Source organism: Bombina bombina, chromosome 2, assembly GCF_027579735.1.
Source record: "Bombina bombina isolate aBomBom1 chromosome 2, aBomBom1.pri, whole genome shotgun sequence".
Classification (NCBI taxonomy): Eukaryota; Metazoa; Chordata; class Amphibia; order Anura; family Bombinatoridae; genus Bombina; species Bombina bombina.
In genome coordinates, this window is record NC_069500.1 from 967,733,548 (window position 1) to 967,744,610 (window position 11,063).

Sequence of the window (11,063 nt, forward strand, 5' to 3'; positions counted from 1 at the left end):
GCTCTCCCCCCTTTGGCTTTCTCCCCCCCCTTTTTGGCTCTCTCTCCCCCCTCTTTGGCTCTCTTTCCTCTTTGGCTCTCCCCCCTCTTTCATTCTCTCCCCCCTCTTTGGCTCTCTCCCCCCCCACCTCTTTGGCTCTCTCTCCCCCCTCTCTTTGGCTCTATCTCCCCCCTCTTTGGCTCTCCCCCCTCTTTGGCTCTCCCCCCTCTTTGGCTCTCCCCCCTCTTTGGCTCTCTCTTCCCCCCTCTTTGGCTCTCCCCCCCCTTTGGCTCTCTCCCCCCCTTTGGCTCTCCCCCCCCTTTGGCTCTCCCCCCCTCTTTGGCTCTCTGCCCCCTCCCCCTCTTTGGCTCTCTCCCCCCCTCTTTAGCTCTCTCTCCCCCCTCTTTGGCTCTCTCCCCTCTTTTGCTCTCTCTCCTCTTTGGCTCTCTCTCTCCCACCTCTTTGGCTCCCCCCCCCCCCTTTGCCCCCCCCTTTGGCTCTCTCCACCCCCTTTGGCTCTCTCCCCCGCCATCTTTGGCTCTCTCTCCCCCCTCTTTGGCTCTCTCTCTCCCCTCTTTGGCTCTCTCCCCCTCTTTGGCTCTCTCTCTCCCCCCCCCTCTTTGGCTCTCTCTCCCCCCCCCCTTTGGCTCTCTCTCCCCCCCCCTTTGGCTTTCTCCCCCCCTTTGGCTTTCTCCCACCCTTTGGCTTTCCCCCCCCCTTTGGCTTTCTCCCCCCCCTCTTTGGCCCTTCTCCCCCTCTTCTGCTCCCTCTCTGGCTCCGTCTTAATTGAAAGCCTTTGCCTCTCTGGCCACACCCCCATCGCGGCACCCCGTCCGGCCACGCCCCATTGCGGCAACACCCGCCCGGCCACGCCCCTCACCACGCCTCCATCGCGACGCTCCCATCGGCCACCCTCCCTGACACTCCGCTTCAGCCTGAGCTTTGCTCTGTGCTGAGTGCTGAGTGTCAGGATCCAAACTGCCAGGTATGTTTGTCACGTGCAGTCTCTACTGCGCATGACTGCATCTGATAAACATACTTGGCCATTTATTATATAGGATAATTCTCAATGGAATGTTGGCAGCGCAAGGACAAAAGAATTCACCTGGATGCAGCGAAGCATTTTCTTGAAAAAGAGCTGATTATCTTGGGGCAATGCCCTGCAAAAAGCCATTTTGAGGGCTACTGGTAGTTTATTCTTAGAGTACAGGGTGTTTTTATTTTGGGGGGTCTTTTTTATTTTCATATGGATTAGGTTTAATTTTGATAAAATTGGTAATTGATTTTACCAAATGATTTTTTTATTTTCTGTAATGTTAGCTTTTTTTATTTTTTGTAAACATTTTTTTTTTGTAACTTTAGAATGTATTAGTTTAGGTAATATGGGTTTATTTAATGTTGTGTTAGGTTAGGGGTTGTTAGGTTAGGGGATGTTAGGTTAGGGGATGTTAGGTTAGTGTACTGTACTTAGTTATTTAAATAGTTATTTACGTTGTGGGTTTTGGCGGTTTAAAGGGTTAATAAGTTAAATAACATAACTTATGTAAGAATTTACCTGATAAATTAATTTCTTTCATATTGGCAAGAGTCCATGAGCTAGTGACGTAGGGGATATACAATCCTACCAGGAGGGGCAAAGTTTCCCAAACCTCAAAAATGCCTATAAATACACCCCCCACCACACCCACAATTCAGTTTAATGAATAGCCAAGAAGTGGGGTGATAAGAAAGGAGTGAAAGCATCAACAAGGAATTGGAATAATTGTGCTTTATAAAAAAAAAACATAACTACCACGAAAAGGGTGGGTCTCATGAACTCTTGCCAATATGAAAGAAACCAATTTAACAGGTAAATTCTTACAAAATTATGTTTACTTTCATGTAATTGGCAAGAGTACATGAGCTAGTGACGTATGGGATAGCAAATACCCAAGATGTGGAACTCCACGCAAGAGTCACTAGAGAGGGAGGGATAAAAAAAAGACAGCCAATTCCGCTGAAAAATTAATCCACAACCCAAATCAAAAGTTTTAATCTTTATAATGAAAAAAAATGAAATTATAAGCAGAAGAATCAAACTGAAACAGCTGCGTGAAGTACTTTTCTACCAAAAACTGCTTCTGAAGAAGAAAAAACATCAAAATGGTAGAATTTAGTAAAAGTATGCAAAGAAGACCAAGTTGCTGCTTTGAAAATCTGATCAACAGAAGCTTCATTCTTAAAAGCCCAGGAAGTGGAAACTGACCTAGTTCAATGAGCCGTAATCCTCTGAGGTGGGGATTTACCTGACTCCAAATAAGCATGATGAATCAAAAGCTTTAACCAAGATGCCAAAGAAATGGCAGAAGCCTTCTGACCTTTCCTAGAACCAGAAAAGATAACGAATAGACTAGACGTCTTCCTGAAATCTTTAGTAGCTTCAACATAATATTTCAAAGCTCTTACCACATCCAAAGAATGTAAAGATCTCTTCAGAGAATTCTTAGGATTAGGATACAAAGAAGGGACAACAATTTCTCTATTAATGTTGTTGGAGTTTACAACTTTAGGTAAAAATTTAAACAAAGTCCGCAAAACCGCCTTATCCTGATGAAAAATCAGAAAAGGAGACTCACAAGAAAGAGCAGATAATTCAGAAACTCTTCTAGCAGAAGAGATGGCCAAAAGGAACAATACTTTCCAAGAAAGTAATTTAATGTCCAGAGAATTCATAGGCTCAAACGGAGGAGCCTGTAAAGCCTTCAAAACCAAATTAAGACTATAAGGAGGAGAGATTGATTTAATGACAGGCCTGATATGAACCAAAGCCTGAACAAAACTATGAATATCAGGAAGAATATCAATTCTTCTGTGGAACAGAAAAGACAGAGCAGAGATTTGTCCTTTCAAGGAACTTGCAGATGAACCCTTATCTAAACCATCCTGAAGAAACTGTGAAATTCTAGGAATTCTAAAAGAATGCCAAGAGAATTTATGAAAAGAGCACCATGAAATGTAAGTCTTCCAAACTCGATAATAAATCTTTCTAGACACAGATTTAGGAGCCTGCAATATAGTATTAATCACTGAGTCAGAGAAACCTCTATGACTAAGCACTAAGCGTTCAATCTCCATACCTTCAAATTTAATAATTTGAGATCCTGATGGAAAAACGGTCCTTGAGATAGAAGGTCTGGCCTTAACAGAAGTGGCCAAGGTAGGCAACTGGACATCCGAATAAGATCCACATACCAAAACCTGTGTGACCATGCTGGATCTACCAGCAGAACAAACGAACGTTCCATTATGATCTTGGAAATCACTCTTGGAAGAAGAACTAGAGGCGGAAAAATATAAGCAGGTTGATAATTCCAAGGAAGTGTCAACGCATCCACTGCTTCTGCCTGAGGATCCCTGGACCTGGACAGATACCTGGGAAGTTTCCTGTTTAGATGAGAAGCCATCAGATCTATTTCTGGAAGGCCCCACATCTGAACAATCTGAAAAAACACATCTGGGTGAAGAGACCACTCTCCCTGATGTAAAGTCTGACGACTGAGATAATCCGCTTCCCAATTGTCTATACCTGGGATATGGACCGCAGAAATTAGACAGGAGCTGAATTCCGCCCAAGCAAGTGTCCGAGATACTTCTTTCATAGCTTGAGGACTGTGAGTACCACCCTGATGATTGACATATGCCACGGTTGTGACATTGTCTGTCTGAAAACAAATAAACGGTTCTCTCTTCAGTAGAGGCCAGAACTGAAGAGCTCTGAGAATCGCACGGAGTTCCACAATATTGATTGGTAATCTTGCCTCTTGAGATTTCCAAACCCCCTGCGCTGTCAGAGATCCCCAGACAGCTCCCCAACCTGAAAGACTTGCATCTGTTGTGATCACAGTCCAGGTTGGACGAACAAAAGAGGCCCCTTGAACTAAACGATGGTGATCTAACCACCAAGTCAGAGATAGTCGAACATTGGGATTTAAGGATATTAATTGTTATATCTTTGAATAATCCCTGCACCATTGGTTTAGCATACAAAGCTGAAGAGGTCTCATATGAAAACAAGCAAAGGGGATCACGTCCGATGCTGCAGTCATGAGACCTAAAAACCTCCATGCACATAGCTACTGCAGGGAATGACTGAAACTGAAGGTTGCGACAAGCTGCAACCAATTTAAGATGTCTATTGTCCATTAGAGACAAAGTCATGGATACTGAATTTATTTGGAATCCTAGAAAGGATACCCTTGTCTGAGGAATCAAAGAACTTTTTGGTAAATTGATCCTCCAACCATGTCTTTGAAGAAACAACACTAGTTGATTCATGTGAGATTCTGTAGAATGTAAAGACTGAGCAAGTACCAAGATATCGTCCAAATAAGGAAACACCGCAATACCCCGCTCTCTGATTCCAGAGAGTAGGGCACTGAGAACCTTTGAAAAGATCCTTGAAGCTGTTGCTAGGCCAAAAGTAAGAGCAACAAATGGGTAATGCTTGCCTATAAAAGAGAAGAGAATCTCAGGAACTGATAGTGATCTGGATGAATCAGAATATGAAGCTATGCATCCTGTAAGTCTATTGTGGACATATAATGCCCTTGCTGAACAAAAGGCAGAATAGTTCTTATAGTCACCATCTTGAATGTTGGTATTCTTACATAACGATTCAAAATTTTTAGATCCAGAACTGGTCTGAAAGAATTCTCCTTCTTTGGGATAATGAACAGATTTGAGTAAAACCCCAGACCCCGTTCCTGAAAAGGAACTGGCACAATTACCCCAGACAACTCCAGGTCTGAAACACACTTCAGGAAAGCCTGAGCTTTCTCTGGGTTTACTGGAATGCGTGAGAGAAAGAAATTTTTCACAGGCGGTCTTATTTTGAAACCTATTCTGTACCCCTGAGAGACAATGTTCTGAATCTAATGATTTTGGACTGAATTGATCCAAATATCCTTGAAAAATCTTAGGCTGCCACCTACCAGCTGGGCTGGAATGAGGGCCACACCTTCATGTGGACTTGGGGGCTGATTTTGATCTTTTAAATGGCTTGGATTTATTCGAGACTGAAGAAGGCTTCCAATTGGAAACCGTTCCTTTAGGGGAAGGATCAGGTTTCTGTTGCTTATTTTGTCGGAAGGAATGAAAACGGTTAGCAGCCTTAAATTTACCCTTAGATTTTTTTATCCTGAGGCAAAAAAGCTCCCTTCCCCACAGTGACAGTTGAAATAATTGAATCCAACTGAGAACCAAATAATTTATTACCTTAGAAAGAGAGAGAAAGCAATGTTGATTTAGAAGTCATATCAGCATTCCAAGATTTAAGCCATAAAGCTCTACTAGCTAAAATAGCTAAAGACATATATCTAACATCAATTCTAATTATATAAAAAATGGCATCACAAATGAAATTATTAGCATGTTGAATTAACTTAACAATGCTATACACATTATGATCCGGTACTTGTTGCGCTCAGGTTTCCAACCAAAAAGTTGAAGCATCTGCAACATCAGCCAAAGAAATAGCAGGCCTAAGAAGATGACCTGAACATAAATAATCCTTCCTTAGATAAGATTCAAGTTTCCTATCTAAAGGATCTTTAAAAGAAGTACTATCTGCTGTAGGAATAGCAGTACGTTTAGCAAGAGTAGAGATAGCCCCATCAACTTTAGGGATTTTGTCCCAAAACTCTAATCTATCAGATGGCACAGGATACAATTTTTTAAACCTTTGAGAAGGAGTAAATGAAGTACCCATATTATTCCATTCCCTAGAAATTACTTCAGAAATAGCATCAGGGACAGGAAAAACTTCTGGAATAACCATAGGAGGTTTAAAAACCGAATTTAAACGCTTAGTAGATTTAGTATCAAGAGGACTAGATTCCTCCATCTCTAAAGCGATTAAAACGTCTTTAAGTAAAGAGTGAATAAATTCCATCTTAAATAAATATGAAGATTTATCAGTGTCAATATCTGAGACAGAATCCTCTGAACCAATCAACTTTGGGGATCTTTTCCCAAAACTCCAATCTATCAGTCGGCAAAGGATACAGTTCCTTAAACCTTGAATAAGGAGTAACAGAAGTACCCAGTCTATTCTATTCCCTAGAAATCACATCTGAAATAGCACCAGGAACTGGAAAAACCTCAGGAATAACTACATGAGGTTTAAAAACCAAATTTAAACGTTTATTAGTTTTAATATCAAGAGGACTAGTCTCCTCCATATCTAATGCAATCAACAGCTCCTTTAATAAGGAACAAATATACTCCATTTTAAACAAATATGAAGATTTGTCAGTGTCAATATCTGAGGCAGAATCTTCGGAACCAGATAGATCCTTATCAGAGATAGATAAATCAGAATGTTGTTGGTCATTTAAAAATTCATCAACTTTATGAGAAGTTTTAAAAGACCTTTTACGTTTATTAGAAGGTTGTATGACAGACAAAGCCTTCTGAATGGAATTAGAAACAAATTCTCTGACATTAACAGGAATATCCTGAGCATTAGATGTTGAAGGACCAGCAACATGTAATGGACTACTACTAATGGAAATATTGTCTGCTTGTAAAAGTTTGTCATGACAACTATCACAAACTACAGACGGAGGAACAGTTACCACAAGTTTACAACAAATGCAGTTAGCTTTGGTATAACCGACATCAGGCAGCAGGATTCCAGTAGTAGATTCTGAGACAGGGTCAGTTTGAGACATCTTGCAATATGCCCAGAGGCAGAACTTTTTTTCACTTTCTGCAATGAGATTTTTTTTTTTAGGGAAAAATTTTCTGCAGGTCATTTTTAAATAAAATTTCAATTTTAAATTAGGAAGTTACACTAAAGCACCAGTTCATTTGTAATGTGTTAGTTAACTGGAAAATAAATCAATATTTAAAGTTTTATAATAAAGTGCAGTAGTTGAAAATTGCATTGCAAATTAGGTGCATTGCTCATACGAACGTCTTATATTCAGGAAAAAACATCTTTGAAGACTGTAAGGCTAGGGGACGGGCTTGAAACAATTTCTGAGAGACAGTCACTTAATGCTCTACTGCTTTGCAGTGCTACTAAATATTTGACTGTTCACTTCAAACAGCACTTTGCTCTGTATGAACTGTGGTAAGGAAAACAGTCAGAGAACAGCTCTGTTTGAAGAGAACAGCCTAATGTGGAGCAGCAAAGAAAAGTTAAATGAACATGCATGTGTCCTGTTCTTTCTGCAGACATGCTGCATTTTCTGCGATGACATCTCAGATCACTGTATGTTCTGCCTTGGGGGCAATATGTAAGAGAAAAAATAACATATAAAGCAAAATTATCAATTTCCTTATATGACAGTTTCAGGAATGGGAAAGAAATGCAACAAAATAAGCCTCTGGAAACCAGAAGCAAAAAGAGATAAAGACTTAAATAATGTCAAAAAGTTTGGCACCAAGTATGACGCCCAACTGACAAAATATTTTTTGGCGCCAAGAACGTCTGCAACAAACACGAGCGACATAGATGACGCAACTACGAGAAAAAACTCGGCGCCAACTAAGATGCCAGAAATGACGAAATTACGTCAACAAACGTAATTCTCGCGCCAAAAAAGTCTCGCGCCAAGAATGACGCAATAAATTATAGCATTATGAGCTCCTGCGAGCCTAACAGCCCACAATTTAGAGAGTCAATTTGAAAATTTCAGGTAAGAAAAAAAACTTTTTTTTTTAAATGCATTTCCCAAATATGAAACTGACAGTTTGCAAAAAGGAAATATACTGATAAACATGAATCATGGCAAATATAACTACAAACATGTATTTAGAACTTTAAATATAAAGTGCCAAACCATAGCTGAGAGTGTATAAAATAAAGGAAACATACTATATATATATAAATATATTCAAGGCCCATACACAGAGATGGCAGAAGCTCTGTTTATTCCAAGAAAATTGTTTGTGACCAGAGGTCACAATTTAAGTTTGGAGGAAAGGAGATTTAATCTCCTGCAACGGAAACGTTTTTTCACTGTAGGAGCAATAAAATTGTGGAACTCATTACCAAAGGAGGTAGTGAATGCCAGTACTATAGATACATTTAAAAATTATTTGGATACATTTCTGTCTATAAACAAAATGCATGGTTATGATTGCTAGTATTAAATGGGTCACCTTTTAGTGGGATTATTTAAGCTTAACTGGAGCTTTTTGTATACAGGCATACCCCGCTTTACGGACCTTCACTTTACGGACACTCGCGAGTACGTACATAGCTATTACGGACCCTCTCTTTACGGACACTCGCGAGAACGGACAAACCCGCCCCTGTGCACATGAAACAGTTAGTCTCTATGGTTCAGGAAGAGGTTGCCGCGCGCCAGGAAGATGTTGCTGCGCACCAGGAAGAGGTGGGGTTTCCGATCACTGTGTAGAAGCTGCGCACTTGGCAAGTGAAGTTAAAAAGTGAATCGTGTATAGAAGATTCCTGCACCCAAATTGCTATTTTATTCCTGCCATAATACTGTACTGCACTGAAACCACTACTGTACATAGAACTTTGGGGAACATATACTGTATACAGTACACGTACAGTACTGATTGTAACACGCTTGGCACACACTGTGTATAGAAGATTCCTGCACCCAAATTGCTATTTTATTCCTGCCATAATACTGCACTGTACCACTACTTGTACATAGAACTTTGGGGAACATATACTGTATACAGTACACGTACAGTACTGATTGTAACACGCTTGGCACCTAGAGCTGATAATGGCAGATAAAAAGAAATGCCGTAAATCTATTACCTTGGATATGAAGCTTAAAATTATTAGATTGTATGATGAAGGTGTAATTCAAGCTGAAATAGGCCGAAAGCTAGGCTTCACTAGGACCACAATTAACACAGTCATGAAGAACAGAGAAAAAATTGTTGCAGAAGTTAAAAGTGCTACACCTGTTAACACCACAACAATTCGAAAAAGGGATAGCATTGTTGCAGACATGGAGAGACTCCTAATACTTTGGATAGAAAATCAGACAACACGCCATGTTCCTGTAAACCAGGCAATTATACAAAGTAAAGCCTTAAGCTTATTCACTGACCTGAAGGCTAAGAAAGGTGAAGCAGCAAAGGATGCTGAATTTGTTGCAAGCCGTGGATGGTTTGATAGGTTTAAGAAGAGGTCTAATCTACATAACATCAAAGTACAAGGAGAGGCAGCTGCTGCAGATACTGAGGCTGCAGAAAGCTATCCAAGTGAATTTGCAAAAATTATTGAAGATGGAGGCTACTCCATGGATCAAATTTTTTATGTGGATGAGACTGGTCTATTCTGGAAGAAGATGCCTGCAAGAACCTTCATTGCAAGACAGGAAAAATCAATGCCAGGCTACAAGCCAGCTAAAGATAGAATAACCCTTCTGTTAGGTGGCAATGCTTCTGGTACCTTAAAGCTAAAGCCTTTGTTTATTTACCGTTTTCAAAATCCAAGAGCTTTGAAGAACTACGTTAAAACTAGACTTCCAGTGCATTGGAGGGCAAATAAAAAAGCATGGGTAACTGCAGCCCTTTTTGAGGATTGGTTTGACACCTGCTTTGTTCCAGAGGTGAAAGCTTATTGCAAAGACAATAATATCCCTTTCAAGATTTTGCTGCTTGTTGATAATGCTCCTGGACACCCTCCAACACTAGAAGAGCTCAACCCTAACATTAGAGTGGAATTCCTACCACCAAATACCACTTCATTACTGCAGCCCATGGATCAATGTGTCATAGCTGCCTTCAAGTTAAACTACTTAAAAAGAACATTCAGTAAGTGTATTGCAGCAATAGACAAAGAAGAAGGTGCAGGGCAAGAAGTCCTATCGAAATTCTGGAAAAGCTACAACATCTTGGATTGCATTAAAACTGTAAGAGATGCTTGGAATGACATAAAGGATACCACAATGAAAAGGGCCTGGAAAAAATTATGCCCACAGTTAGCTGATGATTCTGAAGGCGTTGATGATTCTGTAGCTAATGTTACTGAAAATATTGTAGAGATGGCAAGGCAGTTAGAGCTGGAAGTAGAGCCAGAAGATGTTGCTGAACTGCTTGCATCCCATACTGAGCCCCTCAGCAATGAAGATCTTCTAGAACTTGAAGAGGAGAGAGAAGAAGAAGAAGATGTGCAAAATGGGGTTGAGAACATTGAACAGCCTGAAGGCTTAACTTCAAAAATTCTCTTTCAAGCTTTCCGTCATCTTGATAGCGCCATGGCTCTTTTTGAAAAGCATGATAGGGACTTTGAAAGAAGCTTCACAGTCAATGGTAACATTTCAGGGGCTTATTCCTGTTACAAAGAAATCTACAGAGAAAAGAAGAAAGCTACACTTCAAACCTCCATAGAGACTTACTTTTCTAAAAGTCCATCAGCACGCAGATCATCATCATCGACAGACAGTCATTTGGATACCAGATCATCAACTGGCAGTCCATTTCCAGCTCTGGCATCACCACCCAGTCCTGCTCCTTCTCTTATTGCTACTTGTAGTACACCCAATTCGCCAGCAAGAAAGCGTCTCGCCTTTGAAGAGTTGACTTGTGAAACAGAAGATACCAGTATGACTTCATCCTTACTAGAATAAATGCTCATAGCTGATCCTAAGCTTAGAAAATGTTGTGTTTACAGTATTTTGCAATACAGTACAGTAAATATGTTCTCTTGTCCTAAGCTGATCCTAAGCTTAGAAAATGTTGTGTTTATTTTGCAATACTGTACAGTACAGTAAATATGTTCTCTTACCCTAAGCTGATCCTAAGCTTAGAAAATGTTGTGTTTATTTTGCAAAACTGTACAGTACAGTAATTATGTTCTCTTGTCCTAAGCTGATCCTAAGCTTAGAAAATGTCTTTATTTTTCAATACAGTACAGTAAATACTGTATGTTCTGTTGCCCTAAGCTGATCCTAAGCTTAGAATTTTTTTTGTTTATTTTGCAATAAATATTTTCTTTTGGCCTAACCTTATAGTATTGTGTTTATTTTAGTTATAAATGTATTATTTATATCAGTTATGCCTATAAATGACTATTATAATGAAGTACAAGCATTGAGAAGTGAAAA

At 40.1% G+C, this 11,063-nt stretch overlaps 1 protein-coding gene across 1 annotated transcript; it reads left to right on the top strand.

Annotated features, from left to right (window-relative positions):
* Window positions 1-8,729: 8,729 nt before the first annotated feature.
* Window positions 8,730-10,586, top strand: LOC128647391 (tigger transposable element-derived protein 1-like). Its single transcript, XM_053700178.1, has 3 exons — window positions 8,730-9,515; window positions 9,606-10,012; window positions 10,211-10,586. The coding sequence occupies exons 1-3, from the start codon at window positions 8,730-8,732 to the stop codon at window positions 10,584-10,586; spliced, it is 1,569 nt and encodes a 522-aa protein (XP_053556153.1).
* Window positions 10,587-11,063: the final 477 nt, after the last annotated feature.

Excerpts from the sequence above, each read along its gene's own strand:
- LOC128647391 (XM_053700178.1), top strand. The coding sequence starts at position 8,730 with ATGGCAGATAAAAAGAAATGCCGTAAATCTATTACCTTGGATATGAAG. Across the intron at positions 9,516-9,605 it reads GGGCAAATAAAAAAGCATGG|ATTTTGCTGCTTGTTGATAA; the intron begins GTAACTGCAGCC and ends ATCCCTTTCAAG. Across the intron at positions 10,013-10,210 it reads ATTGTAGAGATGGCAAGGCA|CGCCATGGCTCTTTTTGAAA; the intron begins GTTAGAGCTGGA and ends TCATCTTGATAG.